General features: G+C 43.1%; 1 protein-coding gene across 2 annotated transcripts in view; it reads right to left on the reverse strand.

Moving 5' to 3' along the window:
• ntn2 (netrin 2) overlaps positions 1-22,884 on the reverse strand; it is a 48,929-nt gene that overhangs the window by 19,313 nt on the left and 6,732 nt on the right. For both annotated transcript variants that reach the window (XM_061756436.1, XM_061756435.1), the window contains exons 2-3: positions 12,080-13,344; positions 856-1,044 (exon numbers count right to left, since the gene is read on the reverse strand). In XM_061756436.1, coding sequence (XP_061612420.1) covers positions 856-1,044; positions 12,080-13,133 — 1,243 coding nt within the window. In that variant the 5' untranslated portion in view covers positions 13,134-13,344. The remainder of the gene's footprint in view (positions 1-855; positions 1,045-12,079; positions 13,345-22,884) is intronic.

The raw sequence follows: 22,884 nt of genomic DNA on the forward strand, positions 1-22,884 counted from the left end.
TGCTACAGGATCCTCTGTAGGTTGATTTGGGTAGTATGTGTTCGTGGGAGGTAAATTGTGGCGACGGAGGCAAGAATTGGTTTGTCAGTGGGTTAATCCCCCCACTCAAATCGGTTATAGACGCTCATTTACAAAGCAGGTCTGATTAGTAACAGACGCTGCCTCTTTAGCCCCCCCCCCCATTTTGGAGACACCTGTACTTTATTGTCGTAATTCCACTTCAGATGTGACACTCACCCCACTCAAGCATACCGCACCTTTCACCTCTATTTTACCCAGACATATGGCAATAGGAGAAAATAAAATACGGTCAGCCGAGGGGAAAAGACAGAGGTTTTACACTCAAATTGGAGCAAGGGGGGCAAGCAAGGGTATGAGGTATTGCTGTGATCAGTCATGGAGCAAGACGTTCAGTGTTTTAGGCTTTAATATCCGTCACATCTGGGACAGATGGGAAGAAAAAAAAAAGAGGGCGATACATTGTTTACGTCCTCATTACTTCGCTTTGATAAAACACAATTACACAGTCACGAGGATTGAGTGTGTGTGTGTGTGAGAGAGAGAATGTTAAAGCCAGATATTGCGGGAAATGAAAGATGAGGGAACAATGTTCACAGGGGGAACACATCTCAAAACTATGTTTCTGGTAGCATTGAGGCTAACCAGTGACACTTTGGTGCAGCAGCAAGTTTATGTAGTGATATGTTTTGCCTTTAAAAAAACAAACAATCACTTTTTCATTTTTGATTGCTAATTGAAAATAGAAAGACATTACACCAATTCTCCACAGTATCACACATTCCTGTCAGCCACAAGCAAATCCACGCTAATGCAGCGCATAATGGGAGGGCTTACCTTTGCAAGCCCTGCGGTGAGTGATGGCTCGCGCCATGTCTCGATAAAAGCCCTCCTTGCAGTAGTGGCAGTGGCGGCCGGCGGTGTTGTGGCGGCAGTTCATGCAAACGCCGCCGCTCTTCCTCCCGGAGAGCTTGTACAGCTCCATGTTGAAGCGACAGCGGCGGGCGTGCAGATTGCAGTTACACGCTGCAGACGGACAGCAGGTTAATGAGGTTGTAAGTAGATGACAGCGATAAATTGGACAAAACCATTCAGATTTACTTCCGTACAGTTGAGATATGTGGAAAAAGTCAAAAGAATTTCTGGACGCGTTATACGATATATTGTTCATATATGCTTACATCCCCACTATGTATAAGTGAGGAAGGCTTTCGGAAGAGTCAGTGTTTACAACTAAATTACTGCTCCGAGCTTGGCTGCAGCTCTGGACCTCATCCATCAAAATAATATTTGCAGCGCTCATTTCTCCCTTTCATAATTTATGAATCCGGCTTCCTTCGGTCCAAAAGTTATTAATCACTGCAGAAGAGACACGTTAATCCCGCGAGTCACTGATGAGTAAAGGCTCCCAAGGCCTATTAAAGGAAAACGGGTTCAGATAAAGGAAGACGTTTGAGCTACTAGATGAGGTGAGCCAGGATATAATGGGACATGAGACGTGAGGCGCTCTTTCAGTTAAAACTGAAAATCTGACTGGATCACTGAGGTTGCCTTCCTAACTTTAAAAGGTTCGTCTTACATTTCAGATTAAAGCCTATTACGAAGCCTGCTAGTCTTGTTTATGTTGCAGAGTTAGATTTAGGACCTGAGTGAGGTAAAGTAGCTCTAAGGAATAATTGTTTTTGTTTTTTTATGTTCTTTGGCTCCCCTTAGTGTCTGTACTTTACTATAAATCCACTGTCATAACTTCATGCCAAGCCAATGGATGTATATGCTTCAAATTAACAGAACACATTCGCATTGAAACATCAGCTCCTGACAAGGTAAATATACATTTGTGCGTTATAACATCATGTATTTATCGTCTTTCGATCATTTTAGTAAGTAATCAAGTTCGCAATGATCATGTTTCCCTTCATTGGTCCAAAGGCTATGATTTATTTACTACAAATAATGTACTGCATCTTTGTTTATCTTCCTATAAGAAGACGGTCAGAACTGCTTAGTACGCTGCAGTGATATTAATGTTTTTTCACAGAGGATAAATAATATATGCCTGTGAATATTTCAGCTGACCGACGGCTCGTCTCTTAAAAAACTCGTAAGTGGGGGTACCATTGTATAATTTTTGTGACATTTTGTTTTGTGGTATGACGTGAGATTTTTCGAATTTAAAATATGTGCTTTGGCTTAATATAGGTGAGGAAATGCCGATCTAGGGTTGCCATGGCAATGTCAGCGAATCCATTCTCCAGACAACAAGCCAATGTTCCATCAAAGTGTTTTTTAAGCTGTTATTTTAAAGGTACAATTACTAAATAGTGTTGCTGCAATCACGAGAGCTGTACATGATATCCACACTTCGAAAAGGAAATCTGTCACCAGGCTAGGGAAATGCGGCTGTGTTTTTTCCCGAACCCAGATCCTGGAAAAAAAGGAGGGGGAAGCACATTCCCAGACTGTTTCCCAATTCCATCTGGTTACTATGCCGCCCAATTTGTTTGGAATTCAGACGCGAATCAAATAGAGTCTCAAATATTAATCAATTCTGAGGTGGTACGGATTGCGCCAAGTTGCTGCTGCTGATCCTGGGGGTGCTCCGTCCAACACGATCGAGGCCATAAGGCAAGTGGAGAATGTGAATGTCGATCATGCATGCAACGACGAAGAAAACACGGTAGGATTCTGTTTTTGCCATCTCAAATACACATACAGCTGCGAGCATGTGGGACCATTAACACCTTGTCGTAGAACATGAAAGTGATGGATTACGTTTTGGGCGCAGCTGAAGGACTGACGGCCGTCTTACGGCATCTTGTTGATTTACTGCTGTGAAGCAACAGTATCGTCCAACAGAGAGGCACGTTCAAATGTGGAGATTGTAATGAATCCAACCTTTTGAGTGTTTTAACATATGTTGCCGGGGATGCTTGTCACAGCTTATTTGCAGAATTATAAGACTGTAATAATGCAAAAACATTGACTGCGTGTGATGTACATTGGTGCCTTGAGATACAAGTTTAATTTGTTACTTGAACACGCTCGCAACTCAAGACACATACCTCAAACAATCGTTCCCCGTTGAAATGAATGGAAATGCCATTAATCCACCCCCCCCACCCCCCAAAAAACACTTTATAATGTGTTTTAATGAGAAAATTAGCACTCCACAATATTATACTTCATAAAAACACAGTAATGACATCATTAAATTGACTTTGTTTTAGTCACACTTTATCCTTAATTGCACATTGTACTGCTCATTCTGGTGTGTGCGCCTTGGCCACCTGTGTCTACATGTATTGATGAACCATTTGTGTTCAGATATAGTTTACTTAAAGGGTGACAATTCAATATAGATGCTGATTGTTAGCATGTGGCTATGGAGTTTCCCCATTCTATGTTAGCATCAAGCTAGTGGAGGCTGTGTGTTTGTTTGAAATACGAAATGAGTAATTCTCTTTGTTTTATGTTTAGTTTGACAGTAACCTTCCGCTGAGAGTGGCTTGAAAACTCTTTTTGGAAGAATATTTACTAATTAAATCTGCCAAACTGCCGCTTGTTGTGAAGTGAGACAAGTCACTGCCACCAAAAAAACCCCACAAATCTTGTGTCACTCGTACCTCAAGGCACCTCTGTTGTACAATTCACCTCCTGAGCTGGAGTTGTCAAAGGATCCTGGAAACTTGTTTTTGACTAGCACAAAAATACACACGGACACCCCCCAACCTGAAACTTGGACAACCCTGACACCTAACTTAAGCTTTTGGAAGACCACGTTTCATTGTATAAAGCTTACATATTTTCCAAATGTAGCAAATATATATCTATCTATCTATATATCTATATATATATAAAGATCCTCTTGCATGAAGCCCAATGTTGAGAAGTGTAAAAAATGCCCCGCATGTTGTCTAGGAAATCACACAACAAACAAGCTGTGGTTGGCAAACAGACCGACGACAAATCATTTTTAGTACGTGAGAAGAAAATAACTATATGTCATTAAGATAAAGAGCAACAAATTGGAGTTATTGTGTGACAGATTTACTGCTTCAGTCAACAGGAAGCCAACATCCTCCTCCGCACATGTTACTGAGTTAACGATCGAGAAAGCGCTTTAAATAGAGGGAACACGCCAGGTAACATATTGACTCAAGAACAGCGCAGTTTTCTTTTTTTTCCAGCTCACAAAGTCTTCTGTCAGGGATTCTATGTGACAAATCGGCCTGTTGACGACAACTCTCAACAAATAAAACGCAAGTGTGTTTGTGGACCAGACAGCCGCGCTCTTCCCTGCCCATATGTTAGGGATAAATCCAACCTCATTTTTCCTTCACCTCAACCAAAGCCAAGGTGGTATGCACAGCCAATTGATTTTGGACGCATGTGGAACTCCCCCCAAAATCCAATGACTCATATTGGTCCTCGAAGAGTGGAGGGCCACTCTCTGACCGCCATCTTTCCCTTCTAGGCCCGGGCTGTGATCCAGACATGCTGCAGCACACCCTATGTCGCTCTGGCTGGCCAAACTGGCTTTCGTTGTGTGTGCATGCGTGTGCATGTGCATGTGCGTGTATATGTGAACTGCGCCTGGCTGCTCCAGCCACCTGCTCAGGACACCAGGGGGAACACCCGGTTAATTACCTCCTTGTTGGAGCCATGGCATCGGCACAGTGTGGTGAAACACACACAAGCACGCACGCACACACACTAAATATGAATGTATTGGAAATGTATCCATGGACGGGCGGGGGGAGGGTCAAATGACATGAAACACATGATACACAAACATCAGTGTTTTGGATAGCCTAACGCTGATCAAAATATAGAAAACCCGTGTACTTGAATACATTATTCAAATAATTATGTAATGAGAGATTTGTACAGTTTTGTTTTCTTTCTTTCTGTGGACTAAAATGGCCTGATGATCTTATAGTGTCACCACGTGTTCTGGTATGCAAATGCAAGTCTATAAATGTGTTTCCATACTGACAGTTTTGTTTTGTTTTTTCAATGCCATTTTATTTATTTTTTCTGTCCCTGGATTGATTTTCAATTGGATTTGGAATTTGCTAGTGCAGCTAACTAACATACTGTGAGTCCAGCTACTGAGTGCAAAGTGGCTCTGGTGCAAATATACCGTATGTTGTGAGTGAGCAAGATTGTATGACGACTCGCTTATTCCCCCCCAAAAAACCGACTTGACTCACTCAACTTGAATTGCTTGAATTTTGCCGCATAGTTTAGAACTTGCTTGAAACTTGAAGGTTAAGACTTGAGACTTATGACTTGCACATATGTGCCTTTGTCCCACTTCTGGTAAGGTGCAGTCTATGTGGAGCGACTCATACAATACAAGATATGAGGTATAGCCTCCTCACAAATTGGACCTTTAGCTGCTCTGTACAGAGGACAAGAATTGGTTGATCTACACAGTACACACCGTCCCATACTTGTGTTCATGCAACTTCCACAATTGTAGTCACATGCTGTACACCAACAGACAAATACACTCAATGTGTCAAAAACAATTGAAGCACATTAATACAGAGGGGCTTGATGTCTCAGTCGCAAACAGGCAGACACAATTTCATTAAAAGTAAAGACAGAAGAGTTCATGGAACAGTCCTGCACTCATGTTCTCTCTTAACAGCCTCAATTCTCGCAGCCACCAACAACACGAGCGTGTTGGCTGGAAACCGCATCGTTCCTCAGTTAACAGAGCCCGCAGGCTTGCAACAATATTGAAAAGAAGAAAAACTGCAAGATTTCAACGACAAAAGCAAGCGGGTCTGATTTCAGCCGAAGGGGGTAGTTGATAGAAAAAGCCACTGGTGGGAAAGTCAGGTTGATTGCTACCAGGTGTGGGCGTGTGACTTGATAGAGCAGTGTGGGCACCACATATTAAGACAATTAACATTACTTCACCCCGTTATAATTACTTGATGGGAAGACTGTCAATCAAACAGGTCAAACCTTGCCTTAACCAGTAAAGCGACATCACTGCTGGCAAAGTAATTTTTTAAGTAAAAACAGGAAAAAAAATATGCCCTTTGGTTTTTGGCTATTTTAAAGTCCCTGAAAGTGAAAATAAATGTCTTTTAAATTTGACACACCACAAAGAGTGTTGTTAACAACCCTGCCAAATTTAAATGATTAAGTCACCAAATATATTAAAAGGCTTCAATTCGATAGCGCCACTCTCAACTGCTGTGGCCGTGTCTGCTGAAACCATGCCCCGCTCAACTGTCAATCAAATACAACTGCTGCAACCTGGGTGTCATGTTGGGCTTTTTGTCCCGTTCCCACCTTTGCTATTCCGTCTTCTCTCTGTGACGACATGCGTGCACTCACGGCTGACAATGAGGCACTCTAAAGCGGCAACGCCAGCCCGAAGCCCTGTTCCACACGCTGGCTGTCAAGCTTCCATCCATCCATCCATTTTCTTTTACCGCTTATCCTCACTAGGGTTGCGGGCTGCTGGAGCCTATCCCAGCTTTCTTCGGGCGGGAGGCGGGGTAGAACCCTGAACCGATCAATCAACCTACCACGCATGTTTTGGGGATGTGGGAGGAAACCGGAGTGCCCGGAGAAAACCTACCCAGGCACGGGGAAAACATGCCAACTCCACACAGGCAGGGCCGGGATTTGAACCCCGGTCCCCAGAACTGTGAAACAGATGTGCTAACCAGTCAGTCACCGTGCCGGTGGCTGTCCAGCTTGACTCTAAAAATATTTTTTAAAATAAATAAATAATAATGATCATCCCCCGCCGTCTTTCTCTGCGTGACATGCGTGCACTTGTGGCCAACAATGAGGCGCTCTAAAAGATGCCACACCAGTGGATTATCTGAAGGGAAGATGCCTTTTCGAGGTGCGAGCATAGCTAGCGAGCTAACTGCACACCACAATTGCGCGGGATAACCGCTGGTGCAAATAAAGGCGCTTAAGTTTCTCTTTAGTGGGGTAGGCGTAATTGCACAGGAAGGTTGATTTTACAACAAAATTCTTCGGCTGTTTAATTATTCAAAAGCACAACTGGTTTCTTTTCACGAACATGCACCTCCTCAATGCACAAAAATACATAATCCTGCTCGTTTTAGAGTTTGGTCCTGTAAGTAATTGATGTGATGAGCTCTTGTTAGCCTCCAGCGGCATGGGAGTTACGGGGGTGGGGTCTTCAAGTCGATTAGTGAAAGTAGGATAATGACACATTGGGGCAGTGCTATCAAAGCAGCCCTGCTCTCTTCCCCTTCTAAATTTGGTATCTCATCAGTCTTTTATACCATGTTGCCCTCAGGCGACAGACGTTTGAAAATTGCACGTTCCATTTGAAGAGAATCCAACGCAGTGTGCTCTTTCCTTGTGTTACAACGGAGATGAAGTGACATGTTTTAACTTTTGCTCCGCTTCCATTTGTGCAGTGAAGTCATTTTTCAAATCATGAGTGTCTTGACGAATGTGCTCTACAAGTGGAACACAGAATGACCTCGACTTGCCCTCGGCTGGTAGAAGTGCAGTGGGGAAAAAAAAACCCAACAAAAAAACGCAGTGAAAGGATGGAGGGCCTATTTTGAAATTCTAATCAGCATCAAAGAACCATCTGCCCCTTGTCAGAGGCCAGAGACTGATGAAATGACTATGTGGTCCTCGGGGTTTCCACAGCGCTGTGTACATCTGAGATTATTCCGAGCTGGGTTCCTCTTGGCTGGCCTCTTCATCTCTCGATTGCACAAACACACACAAACGCTTCTGTTGTATCATACTGCTTTTCCCTCAGGAACCTGTCTGTCAATGTCTCCTTAATTCCTGCTAATAGTTTCCAAAGAAGCTCAGGCTGAGCACACCAAAAGGTCCCAAAATAGTACCATCTATCCATTTTTTAATACCACGTATTCTCATTAGGGTTGCGGACAGGGATGGGAATCAAAAACCACTTCTTTTTCAACGCTAGTTGAGTCCTAGGAACTGTTTGTTCGCTTGCCTGACGATTCTGCTTATTGATTCCTTTCAGCCTCCGAGACGGTCACACAACAATAGTCACGTTTTAAAAAAAATAAAATTATTACGTCATTGTCTCATTCTCCAGGCATGACCTACAAATCAACCCTTAATGCAACTATTGCGCTTATGTAACAGCGATTGTGAGTTGGAGTTAGCGTGACTAGATGAGTCTTGCCTGGAGAGTGTGGCGCCGGGATGACGTCCAGTCGCAGGGCATTAAACAGCCAATCACACTCACAATGACATCGAAGGACATGCTCACCACTTGTTGACTGTGCCAACCCCAAAATAGACTTAGTTTAAAAAAACAAACAAAACCAAACAAAATATTCTCTACTTCTCCTTTAATAAAACACACTATTTTAAGTGAGTTAAGAATCCATTCCATAACCCGTACGAACTTTTTTTTTTTAGCAGTATAAAAAATAGAGGGTATTTCCTTCAGGTGATGACATGTATTCATGTGTAATGCGTGTCTGCACTGAGTACTTATTTATTCGACTGATTTGATTTGAAAGTGCGCAAAACCAGACCAGCATATCGGTGATGGCTTGCCAAGCGCAATAATTCAGATGTACTATAATAAAATATTCAGCGTCACGCCCTCTGCTCTACTGCCAACCTCAGCTCACCTGCAATCTTGAAAAATAAACCCCACGGATTCAAGCAGCCTGTAAATGACCCGCAGCGTTAGTGCTATGAATGCATACCAGTGTAACACAGTGGGATCTGGCTAAGCTAAGCTCCATTAGCGATGGATGGTGCCTGGCTCTGGCCGTGGAGCATCCCTGAGCTGCAATTCCTGTGCTCCAAATGAGGTAGAGGAAGGACTGGAGAATAATTTGCTGCCTGCCACCAACACTGGAGGCAACTACGCGACCATAAATCATCGTGGGCCCGTGTCACATGACTCCACAAGAGGCCTCTCATCCTATACAGTCTCTTTTAGCAGACTTAATTTTAAAGTCAACAAACTGTATTTACATTCCGGCGTGGACCATGCCAGCAAAAACAACAATACTCAATCACAAGCAGCAACCAAACAGAACCGTTGCATCTGTTTCCTCATTCTCTCCTTCTCCACTTTGCAGATAAATCGCAGCTTTTTCCATCACGTCTTCATCAATACGAACAGATTGTTCTCGCTAACCTCTAGCGTGGGGATCCAGAAACTAGTAGAGGCAGCCAATGAGTCTAAAGAAGAGTCCAGACTCTACTTGCGAGGCAAAACTAAACATCATCGTAAGGTTTTGCTTTCTTAACATTACAGGGCAGACAGTAGCCAACAATCCATTTAAATGATCCCCACACATGAAGTTAGTTTGTCTCCAAACTGTATAACATTGATTTTTTATTTATTTTTTTAAACAACTCCTGAGTAACTTAAAATGGTGTCATGCTTAACAATGCAAGGTGACCACATTGGAACTGTCAGTCATCACACCAGCATTATTTAAGGCCAAGAGCCAATCACAGCATCATAGCAGGCCATGTTTTTTACGACAATTAATTGGGTATGCCAAAGCATGCATGCCAGTCAGAGCAGCACAATGTAAAAAAATGTGGCAAAGCAGTTTAATACTGTACATTTTATTTAAATATGTCATTACTGTATGTTTGTATAAAGTAAAATATCAAAGAGTGCTAGTTGTCTTGTTAAAATACACATTGCAGTTTTTGTTGCCATTTTTTTCCAGGGAGGCGAGAACTTAAATGTGGTCGACACATTGTTTTTTGTGCCCAGCAAAGTGAGAATTGCTCATTTGTCTACACACGAGCCCTGCTCATATTCCATGACATCCTACAACATCTCGTCGTCAGCTTAACCATGTCAGCACCCTGCAAAATGATCACAACCCTACGCCCTGCTCTCTTCAGACCTTCCCTTCCACTCAAAACACCCTCAGGCCCCAGTTTGGGTTCCAGTGACACCTAAGGGACTTCCCCGCTCTGTAACTTGCCCCCCCTTTTAACACATTTGTCCTGTTTAAACACTTTCCAGTTATCACACTGCAGCCATTTTTTTCTGCAGAAAACAACACACAAAGAAATCAACATGGGGCATATAGGGGCTTTTTGGATGACATAGTACACACTAAAGGTTTTTTAAAGTTCCCTGAGGATCATTTGGAACAGGTCCTAGCCGAATAACTGTTTTGAACCTCACATTTCACACATCTGGGCCTGACTTTCTGGCGTGTCCTGGTGAAAGAAGGTATAGCGTGCAGCGAGCTTTAATTGGCCCGCGATCAACACCGGGATTAGGTCATCGGAGTTGGACGGTGCAGCGGGGCTGTTCGGGACCAGAAATAAAGTTGACATATATACGTTGTACATCCCACAGAGAAGAGACCTACAGGAAGCGGGTGTAACATTTCGGAAAGCGCTACGGGGACATTTAAAAGAGGGCGTATGCAGAGGCACGTTGGAGAAAGCACAGAGGGATTTACAGGATATTGTTGCAGAAGAACACGTATTGAGTAAGAGAAGGTGCAGAGGGTAAGGTATTGCTAGCATGAATGAGAGTTGGATTCTTCGCTTTGGTTTTGGTTTTGTCACTCCCGGTCACCCTTCAACAGATCTGGCATTGTTAAATATGATCTCAGGCCAGCTCACTGAGCAATTACAACATGTTAAAAAAAATATACACTGTTTTGCAAATGTTTTACTTCATTCCACCAACCCCCACACACACTTTCTGGCTGCAATTTGACTTCATCAGAAGGCAGAGGTGAAAATGGGGACAGCGCTTACTAATTCGGTATTACTTTGCCACGCTTCCACATTTTTATGACAGGCAAAATTGACCTGAATTAAATTTCACTGAATGTCTGTTTGTATTTAAAACAGGTGTACGAATCTAATATGAAATTTACACACATGAAAAAGCGAGTCAATCGAAAAAGCGTATCAACATAATTGCATAAGGGCTATACAATTACATTAACAGACATTGGCACATAAATAAGAATAACAATTTGACGTGGCAAGCTTCCAGAGCGTAAACACTGCTCAGTCGCATGATGACTTGGATGATTTAGCTGTCGCTGAGTGCCAGTGAGCTGAGTACTTGTCATCTACTATTTAGACATTTCCAGAAAACATGACCGTTTCCCTGAAGAGGCGCACTTAATTCGCATGCCTGATGGGAAAAGCAGGCGAGTGATGGATTCTCTGCGTTTTGAAAGACGTCGCCACGTTTACCAGCTCAAACAGGCAGCTACCAAAAGCTGCAAAAACATAACCACATCTGCTGTTTTCTGTTGTTGTTGTTTCTAAGTTATTTAGACGTTGCACGCCATTACAAACCTATCCCTTTTTCATATATCATCGCTGTCGGGCGGAAACCCTGTATGTCCAAGTATGGTCAATGGTATGGTATTTATCTATCCTCACTTTGTCTGCTGTTTTTATGCATTATCAACTCATTTAAAGTGTTGAAAATAGCATGGGAACAATGCTATAAACTCTCTTGGACGCTTGAAATGTCTGAGAATTCACCGAACTCCACCTTTTCCTCGCTCTGCGGGATCCGTGTGGCAGTATGTCACCTCAAGAGTGAAAGTCTAACCAGGTTAAGCGGTGTTGATAATGGTGGATGGATGGATAGATATTTGAGGTTGGACCTATCATTTGTTTTTGTTCAAATCTAATTGTGAGGAGACAATGGACACCCTGTATGAAACAGACTTATAAAATGTTCTTTCCACTTGGATACCAAAGTGTACTCTTTGCATGATGGGGAAGGGCTTTACTTTAATCGCTTGTTTGCTTAGCATTGCACATGCTAAGCAAACAAATCTGAAGACTTACTTAGAGCTGAGACTGTCACTATATGTCGGTGGCATAGACAGATGAAAAAAGTTATTTGAAAGTAATACATTTTCAGACAAATTGGATGATTTCGCCACAGTAGTTGGGAGCCACTGCATTCGGGCATATTTATTCACTTTACACTGGTCCGCATGAGTTTGTGAGTGTTCACGTACAAGCGATTATCTCGCTGACTATTTGTTTTTAGTTCATTGAAACCTAAAGAGAAAAACGTACTTACGCAGACACTCGTTGGCCTCGCGGGCGCTGGCCCTCTGCCACGGCCGGTCGTAGTGAAAGGGCTTACAGCGGTCACATTCGGGCCCTTCCGTGTTGTGCTTGCAGTCGCAAACCAGCTTGGCCTCCTTGTCTTTCAGGCAGCGTGATCCGTGGCCGTTGCACTTGCATCTTCCGCCTACCTGGAAGTCCCCCGCTGCGTAAAAGTACACCGGCAGAGTGGAGGTGACCGGCACGGGGTCTTCGTCCCTCCCTCCTCCGCCGTTGCTCCCGGCAGGCAGTCCCAGCTCCCGCGACTGCTGGGGCCGACTGAAGACCACACGGATATCAGTGACGGTCACCCAGTCCTGAAGGACCGGGCTGTTGTCAAAGTCTTTGCCGGACGGTCGTCCATCTAAGGTGCTGAACGCAATGAGTCCTCCAGAGAGTGGGTAGAGGTCAGTGTGGCCGTCAGTACACAGAGCCTCCTGTTCATTCTGTTTTGTAATAGTGGCTTTGTTGGGCCGATTGTACACGCGTCGACATTGTGATGAGTAGAACTGGTAGGGCATCCATGTTTTGCCGTAGTCCATGCTCTTGTAGATGGCTAGTGACTCAGGTCTGGGTGAGCAGAACTGCAAGCTTACATAAGTGATTTCAAACTTTTTACCTAGGGAAAGAGTTAGAGTCACATTGTACGGAGAGGTGTTGAGGTTCTCCGACTGCCAGCAAGTCAAGTTGTGAGCCGAGTTGAGATCGGTGAGGTAGGAAGCCGGGTGGGAGCGACGGGGGTCGGCGGCGTCGCAGATTTGGCACGTCCGCACCGACGGCCGGTCATCGCCGCGCTCCAACACGCTGCACGAACGGGACGGCGGCCGGCCGCACACGCTGGACACTGTCACCTCTTTGCCGAAGGCGGCGTTGATAAACTCGGGTATGCAGCGGCGGGCCGCACCGGTGTCGTCGTAGCAAGGGTCCGCCGGGGTCTGCTGCCCCGCGAAGGGGTTGTTGGCACTGTGTGAGGACGCTGAGCTCACCAGGAGGCACAAGCACAGCAGGTACGACCAGGGTTCCCTCATTCTGCTCCGAGGGCCTGGCTACCTATGAATGGACGCTTCTTCAGCTGTAAATCTGTGCAAATCTACCAGAGAAGTAGTGTGAGTAAATGCGAGCGGCGAGAGTGCGTGCAGACGTGTCGGACTTCTCACTAAAATCTCTCTAGCCGTGCTTAATTGCAGCCCAGAGGAAGGAGATTGTCAGTGCTCGGTGACCCTTCACGTAAGGCCCTTCCTGCAGGAGACAGATACAAACACAGAGGTCAGTGTCAAACTTATATTGTTACCACAAAAGGAAATAACTAAAAGATCAGTCAGTCAAGCGCAGGCCTCTGCCAAGGCTGAGCAATCACAAACATGTCTGTGTGACTCCTTTGACCAAAAATTCTGACACGTTGAGCCACGTAGTTTCACCCGAGTCCTGTAGCTTGTGGCAATATGCAATACAAAGAGCTGCAACACTAACATTTTTTCACCTGAAGTCCAAACTGCACTCGAACAGCCCATCCAGCCCATCCATCCATCCGCCCATCCATCCATTTTCCATCCCACTTTTCCTTATTACGGTCGCAACTGACCGTCAGGTCCGCAGTTAGTTATGACGTTGGACTCCAACAATGAAGAGGAAAAGGAATTTCTTGAGCCGCAACTCCTACTTCCACAAAGTATGTGAGTTACTAACTAATTAACTATACATTTATTTTTTGCTAAAAAAAAAAAAGTCAAAGCCACAACTTAGACAGAAAGGTTGTCCAAAAAGAGAGTAAGTGACCATTTATAGAATCATATTAGTGCCTTGATCCTGAATTGCTATGCTGGTCACTCATTCTGTTCTTCCACTGGTGTCAAAACCAGCATAACCTTGTGGTCATGCTTCGGTAGCATGGCAGCCCAAAATCCCTGGTCATGGTGTGCTGCGTCGGATAGATGTAAACTCAGTGCTTAAAAAGCAAAACAGACATGATTGCCGAAGAGCAGAAACTATTTTGAAGGTGTGTATTTTAGGGTGTTCTTCAACGTGGATTGGTGATAAACAATCATGACACTATATTTGGTTAATTGAGGAGAATGCAGCATTAGGATCATTCAATGACAAGCGAATACACCACAAGTGATAACTGTTTAGGATTTGCTTTCAATCCTCATTGATTGGTACCTGAGTGACATCATTTCTACGCCCTTAGATAGACAAGGGGCCCCTTGGTCCCAAAGAAATCTTCAAGGCGTTCAGGGTGAGAAAGCTATTGGGGGGTGGAAGACAGAAAAGGGGATGAATAAGGCCTGGGGCTTTTCCTTCCCTAATCCCCCTTTTCCTTCCCTGGGTGTCAAATCTAGAGGTGCCTCATTTGAAAACTGACAGCTGAAGGGGTTTTGAGAAGGGAACCACATCCCTCTTTGTGCGCTATTTATTAAATTACAATGAATCACAGCCGCCACCTCCTTCTGCCCGCACTCTCTCCCTCATACAACAGCATCCCTCTTCATCGGGAAAGGACAAAAGGTGGCCTCTGTATCCACTTCAGTCAAGCGCAGAAAGCAGACAGATGGATTTAAGGGCAGTCGGAAAGACAAAAGTTTTGTTCTTCCTATGTGTGAAGGGTCCAAGGATTGCAACCCTTCAAAAACAAAACAAAAAATGAGTGCACTGCCAAAAGGAAGCACTCATCTGCACACTATTTGGCCTCACTTCAAGTGAAGACTTAGTGTTAAAAGAGAGTAAAATTACCCAACGTAGGAAGAAAATAGGATATATTAATGCTGCTTATGGTGTGTGAAAGGTAATATTACACTCATTCGAAAATGTGCATCAATGTGAAAGCGTATTCGAAAATGTGGATCATGGGATCATTTGTAACTCTTGGGATGGTGCAAGAATCCGTGTCCAAATTCCTGGCTTGAATATAATGGCCAACACATTAGGTACCCTCGTGTAATCGAATGACATTCAATACAACAATTATTTCTCCTTTACAAAGATGATCATGTTCATTTTGACATTTTCAGAGAAGCATGTATTTAAAGTCTCTAAAAACCCTGCCAAATTTGAATGAATTAAAAACAAAAACATGCCTCGCTCAACTGTTAAGCAAATACGAATTCCACTACTTGGAAAAAGGGGTGCTACTTCGCCTAGCATCTTTCTTATGCCAACAAATCACTACATTTGTTTCAAGCCTCCGTTGGCTGGAATATATCCCACCGGGCCGTCACGTCAGACTTCCCCCCCCCCAATTCTCATTTGCCTTTCTCTTCGTGATGTGCGTGCACTCACGGCTGACAACGAGGCACTCTAAAGGGGCCACGCCAGCGTGAAGAAGCCCCTGTCTACATGCAGGCTGTCAAATGTTTTTTTTCCTCCACCATCGCTCTTTCCCCTCTCTCTCTATTATGTGCATGCACTCACGGCTGACAACGAGGCGCTCTGAAGTGGAGCCGACTATCCGAAGGGAAAATGCATTTTCGTAGTATAGGCATCGCTAACTAGCTAACTGCACGTTGCAAGTTTGGTGGATAACTGCTGATGCAAATGAAGGCGCGCAAGTTCTTATATTGCAGTGTTTTGCCCCCCCTATACCCCCCACCCAAAAAAAAACCCTGCAGTGTTTATCTGCTCAACTGAGGACTACATAGTTCTCAGTCTTTGTATATGTTTTCAGCAACGTATAATGTATTTAAAACCAAATATCCAAATTCACTTTACAGGGTATGCAAGTTTGTTTATTCCTGTTATTGAAGAACCTCACTGCTCATACTGCGAGGCATTTCTAACATTTTGCTAAATTAGTAAACCAACGTCAACAGCATTTATTTTGTAAAGGCAGACGTTTGGACACAGTTGCAGTGGATCATTGAGTTCATATCCCCTTTCGTGCCATGCTTTTGAATCAGCTTTAAAAAGCAAAAAAAAAGATTCTTCCCAAAGAAATGAAAGGCATGCAAACATTACTGAAAAGGAACATCCCCTGCTGTTGCAATCATTGTATAAAAAATGGATTTTAAGGAAGGAGGCTGCCCATAAATGATTAGAGAGGGAATGGGACATCGATCAATTGCATATGTGTCCGAGTAGGAGGAGGTTGAAGTGGAGAGAGTTCATCAGCCAAGGCACTCCATCAAAAAGCCTCAGTACCGCAGGGAGGACACATTGGGACGACTGATGGAATTAGCAAATCATTAGCATGCGGGCCCAGCTTCCAATAGCAGCAAGTTCATCCAAGAAAAAAAAGCAAGCAGAGGATTGGAGAGGGGAGAAAGGTGGTTGAAAGTTTGCAGAGATGGAATGAAGACACGGGAGGTAGAAGGAAGTAGGAAAAGTTGTTAAAAGCTTCCAGATTTAACAACTCCGGGAGAGTAAATGAGATGAGCCTGGAAGATGCTAAAAGTAAAGACATAATCACACGGAGAGTCAGTGCGCAGACATGGAGGGTGAGCGCAGACAGAGATTAATGGACGCAATAGGAGGGAGACAGCGACAGGAGGAAGGTGACTAGGGCATAAAAATATGGATGGATGGAGAGAGACACTGAAGGGAGACAGATTAAGGTGGATGACTGCGACGGTGCGTGTCAGTGCCTGGAATGACTAAATATGGCGCGGCCTGGGAGATGAGCGGGTGGTGGAACAGAGTGGGAACAGTGACAAAGCACACTCTCTGGAGGGGATGCTAGCTTTTTTTTCTTTTTAATAAAATCCTCATGACATCTCCCATATCATAATAAAAACCACAGGTTTCATGTAATCTTTTAAGATCAATATTCTTGCTCGCCAATGTGGTCTAGATGGCTGACATTTGTAATACTAACAATGTGTCTCAACATAAAAAAAAACCCCTCAGCATTCAACACTGATGGTGTGCTCATGCATTGTTTTTTTTGGATTTTTTTTTATTAGATGTGGTTGATGCTGAAACTGTTTTGAGAAAATATTTGAGAAAATATTTGAATGGACTTTAACGCTGGCGTCTTTAATAAACTGCAAGCAAAAAAGAAACCAAAAAAAGAATAGTTTTAAGGCTTATATGTACAGTATTTGGGGATCTTAAAATGTCTTTCATTACCTTTTGTATGCATTCTTCCACAGACTGGGACGGAATTTCTCCACAAACTGTCACGCCATTGGCCGGCTTTTTAGTCACCATGACGGCCTGTTCTGAAGACTGTTTTTTTTTTCTAAGAGCAATTGATAAGGATTTGAATTTGAAAAAGAACCTTTGTTTTATCCCCATCGGTTTTAGCCCATTAGTGAATAGTTTTCATAGTAATTGGTTGCATAGTCCATTGTATAAGGCTGCAAAATCGAAAACAAAAATCTATACAAACATAATCAAATCTAGCAAACCATGTTACAAAAAAAGGAGTGCAAATGTAAATACATACTGCATTGCTTGTTGCCAGTGTAACATTCCTCTATGTATTGATGGCAATGGAATTGCACTTCAACCCTTAGTGTATAAACTAGCGCGGTGTTGATTCATTTGGCCATTAGGCATCTGATAAAATATGATAAGAATATCAGGTTTTCCACATCCAAGTTGTGCATTGCCACAAAGAGCACTCAGGCAATTTGGCAACTGGAACACGGTTGATAGTTTTAATCATCCGGTGCCAACCAATTAGTCAAGGTAGATGATGTAGGGCAAAAGGGAAGGGAAATGAGATTAAAAAGAGGCGGGGTGAGGTGGAAGGGAGCGGGAAGGACAAGAACGGGAGGACGACAGGGTGGTCTTGTGGTTTCAGCAGAAACATTCCGGGATTCGTTTTTTCAGCTTCTCCCTGTCACTGGGAGATCATCCCATGTTGAGTTGTCTCCCTTTCAAGCATGGGCGCCTCAGTCAGAGTTCACAGATTAGGAAAACAGAAGTCGCTGAGAGGCTTTATTTGGCTTGGGTGTATAGTGGAGGGCTCCAGGTTGCGTTTTTTTTTTTGATGGGGGGTTGGCGGGGGGGAATAGGAGCGGGACAGCTGAGCCGCTTTGTATCCCAAGCGGGAGCCTCTCACGCTGGTCGGGTTGACCCTCTCGAAGATGGTGCGCAAAGGGAGGTCCTCTCTCATATAATAGTGAGTGGAGGCCCGATATGGTGCCCTGCTGTACCTCCAGTCTGCTGTACAGTAATCCCTGGTGGGGTTATTAGCAGCTTTCTATAACTACTGAGGCTTTTTTTTGTTTTTAAACAATGCTGACGACGGAGTCACCTCCATTGTCACGAGAAATGCGAAAAGATGGACTGTATGAAAACTACAGTAATAGTAGTCGCCGATGCACTTTCAGCTGCTTATTGAATGGGACAAACAGTCAAAAACACAAATACAAAATGAGCTCCCTCATAAGGAACAGCTGTAGGACACAAGTCACACCCAGCTTGTGATGTCATCCATTAGGCGACGCCCCTTAGAGCCACGCATCCAGCACACAAATACTACAGTACGCTTACAAAACCAGTTTATTTCTTCACATTCTCTTTCATTGTGTTTTTATACAATACAGTGCAATTTTTTTAATTAAAGGTCCCATATTTTGGCTATTTAGACCTCCATAGTGTGACTCTCTAATATGGACTTAGTATATAAGTGTCAATTTCATTTTGATAAACACCTTGGTTTTGTCATACAAGTGTCCAGAAAAAGCCCCTCTGACAGCTACTTCTGTTCAACCCAGTTTTGTCCATATTTGGCAAAGACTGCCCCCTTTCCTCTGATTGGTTGCCTCCGTGTAGAAGACTCACTTGCGAGAGCACATTTATTTGTTTTGCTGACAGCGCTGGCTTGGGAGCGGAGAGGTAGACGGAGATCTTCGCTAGTGACGTAAATAAGCTTGTGAAATTCGAATGACCTGATTTCAGGAACGCGTGGACGATATTAATTCATATTTCACATGTTTACTGAGGCACCATAGAGACAATATTGCATCTCAAATACTATAAAAAGTTGGTTTGGTAAAATATGGGACCTGTAACAAGCCCTGCTGTGAGTAGCGAAAAATGCTAGTAATTGACACCCCCAAAATTGATAAAATTGCATATAATGATTCAATCATATATACACCACAAACTATGATCTCAAAACACTTTAATATCATTTCAAACATGTATTATAACATTACCCTATGGCTTACAGATGATTTGATTTTAAAAGAAAATACCCCAGAAGTGCGCATATAGCAAAACATAAATGCGACAAAGGCTCGCCACTAACAACCCAGGCTAAACTTGAAAAAAAAGAAAAAAAAGAAAAGATATTAGTCCTTCAATCGAGATGTATCACTTCAATAAACTTTGTTGACACCAATTACTAATTCTTCATTAACCAGGGCTTGGGTATCATCCTGAGGGATTTTAGGGAGTTACAGAAAGAGCACACACACACAAAAAAACAGCAATAGGAGTTTTTTTTTTTTTTTTAAAAGCAAATAGCTGAACTGAAAAAAAAACAAATGAGTTTGTGAATAGCGAACTGTGAATAGTGAATTGTGAATAGACGGGGCCTTCATTGTAATAGGACAAAAATAAGATTATCAAAGATTTAAAAAAAAAAAAAAAAAAAAAAAAAAAAGAGTATTGGCAAAACGCACAATTAATCCTTAGATGATCTTCACAAATCTTATATGACTCATATGACTTATATGATCACTCTTGGATCTTGTGACTTTTGTGTGACTCATAAAGCTTATTTTTAGGAACATTTAAGTTAGTATTTTAATTCCGAAATGCATGACTTCATTTCGACTTTAGAGGTTGCACCGTATCTTTGTTCAGCAATGGAGGTCTAGGAAAAGGCCTTGTATGCAACACGCACACACCCAGACACACAAATACATGCACGCACACACAGAGAGAGTAGGGCAAATAAACCTGTCCATATGAATCAACATGACTGACAGGCCTCAGGTAACAGAGGTCAGATATCAGTGGCCTGCTTGATGACGGCCATCTCCACAGCGGTGACGACAATCCTCGTGTTTGCGTAAGCGTGTGTGTGTCTGAGACAGAGATTGGGAGCGAGGTGAGTGGGGTGTGGGGAGTTCAGGGCAGGAGGGGGTGGACTTTCCCAGCTGAGGGCGTCATTAGTCGAGGGATCACTGACAAATTTTGAAACCCTGCTCATGTCTACTCTGGGAAGGAAGGGGGCATGGAAGCATGCCTGGAGGTTTCAAACAGAACATTTCATTTTTGAGCTGTCATGCAAATTGCCATTATAATGATATACTAACAGTATTACTTAAAGTAGTCACACACTAAAAAAATAAAAATAAAATGCAATGCACTTGACTTGAGTCATATGGCTTAAATTTATAATTTTAGGACTTGGGACTTCCTTGTTTAGAACTTATGCAAGACTCAACTTGAATTTGATTTGATATTCATGAGACCTGACTTGACTTAGATTTGAACCCAGTATAAAATCCCCAAAAGCAGGTAAGCTACATTAACTTGACAAGTGAACTCACGATAGCTGAGTTGGTGGTGCTTTTAATTGAGAAGACAATAAAGCATACGGCGGATACGGCGACTGGTTTTAAAAAGCTATGTGATTGTGAATGTGTTAGTACAGCTAGCAAGTATAGATTCTAAGCGCAAAGTGGCTAATGTGTGACTAAGAAATATTCACTCAACTTTAGTGGGGATTCAACTTGTTTGATTTTTGCCACAGTAACCTGAGAGTTGAAACGTCAAGGTTTAGACTTGAGACTTCCTTTCAAATTTCACATATATGACTCGATCCCATCGCTGCTATCTCCTCATCTAAGAAAATGAGACGCTGAAGTTGAACGCCCCACAAAACAATGTATCAGGTTCTGGCCGAGACTCCAAGCAAGGGTCTCAAGATCAACACAATCCCATCCAGCGTCGAACCTTTAAGGAGAGAAGGTTTCAGGTGTATAACGAGGTCAAGGTAGTTCTCACAGCCTTTGCACAAAAGCAGACAAAATTGTTTATAGGCCAAGCTACAGCGTGTTTTTCTGTGTCTACTGGTGTACAGTGAGGTCAGTGTTTTGGTGAGAAAATGGTAGGGTAAAGGAGGAGGAGGGCATACAAACATGAGGAAGGGTAAGAGTCTGAGGCATTAGTTGAGCTGCTAGACGGAAGGGTTAAAAAGGGTTAATTGGCCAGAACTATATGAAGGAGTGGGGAACAATGACAGCTTACTATACTGTGTTTTAAACATAATTTCCCCCAGATTTTACTCGACACTACTAATAAGGGAGGTAAGAAACATGAATTTGCTTTAGGGTCATAAAGTTCTCTTAACTTACAAAGATGTAACTTAATCTTTGTGATGCTACACTGGCTTGTAATCCGAAGAGAAGTCTCAAAGTCATTCTCAAGCCATTTTTGCAGTCTGTTATCATTGGTGGACTGGCTTGGACACCACTCAAGAGTTGTGAACAATGTTTGAACTTTGAGCCTATCCCGGCTATCATCGGGCAGGAGGCGGGGTACACCCTGAACTGGTCGCCAGCCAATCGCAGGGCACATATAAACAAACAACCCTTTTCACTCACATTCACACCTACGGGCAATTTAGAGTCTACAATTAACCTACCATGCATGTTTTTGGGATGTGGGAGGAAACCGGAGTGCCCGGAGAAAACCCACGCAGGCACGGGGAGAAGATGCAAACTCCGCACAGGCGGGGCCGGGAATTGAACCCTGATCCTCAAAACTGTGAGGCTGTCGTCCACCGTGCCGCAGTTTTGTTAGTTAACATATACAATCATTAGCTTCACTCATTTAGTTTTTGACAATGTTCGCTTTCACATCCTTAAGGCCCACCGCACACTGAGCGACGTGGCTGAACACAACTAAACTGTCGTGCTGGTTGTAGTTACTAGTTTTCAACTCAGTTTTACAATAATACTTCACATTTATAATTTCAATTATGCCGCTGGCTAAAAAGCGAAGCATGGAGAATTTTTGTCACCGAAATGCACGAGTGCTATCGATGCCAACAGTCTCTCAAATATCAAGACACTTTCCTTCATTTCTTGCCTGTTTCCTCTCTTTGTATTATAATTCAGTTACGGAGACCAATTCGCTTCTTCTTTGACAATCGTGCCATGTTGTTTGTGGTTCAATAAAAAAACAATATAGTCCAGTACAGATGGAGTCTCAAAACATTTCACAATCACAACACCCGGGGTTGTTTTTCTGTTAATATGTGTGTACGCTCACTGTAATTGTTTGCGATTGCGCAGTTCAATTGCGTTCGGTGTGCGGTGGGCCTAAAGTGAGTCATTCATCAAATTAATAAAAGAAGCACTAACATGCAAAACGTTTGTGCCTTTTTGCCAAAAACACACAAAAAAAGAGAAGGTACATGATTATTTCTTACTGGTGCTTAATGTTTTCTCTTTTAAATGCGTGGGAAAATTTGGAGCAGTGAGTTTGGATGTTGGACAAGTTAGGTGTTCATGGCTATGAGAGGAAGTGGTTTCTTTCGAAGCATGGAAGGATTTAAGGAAATTAGAGGTGAGCACGCTTTTAAAACACTTTGTAGGTTAAAGTCTGCAGCCTTTTCCCACCCCCAAAAATCGACTTAATAGTGTCTTCTTTTTTCCTTTATTGCTCAAGAGCAACATGTAGTCAGGAGCAATGATTCCGCTTTGAGCTCACAAAATAAGTTAATCAAATGTTTGGAATTCTTGGACGGTTGCGTGGCCCTTGTTAAATCATGGAAGCACATTTTATTAAGGATGCTAAAGCTCCCGCCGCGATATTTAGATGAGGGCTTCTCAAAGTTTTTGGGTCCAAGAACCCCTTCCAGGGGAGAAATTAGTT

This window comes from Phyllopteryx taeniolatus, chromosome 19 (genome assembly GCF_024500385.1).
Source record: "Phyllopteryx taeniolatus isolate TA_2022b chromosome 19, UOR_Ptae_1.2, whole genome shotgun sequence".
Classification (NCBI taxonomy): domain Eukaryota; kingdom Metazoa; phylum Chordata; class Actinopteri; order Syngnathiformes; family Syngnathidae; genus Phyllopteryx; species Phyllopteryx taeniolatus.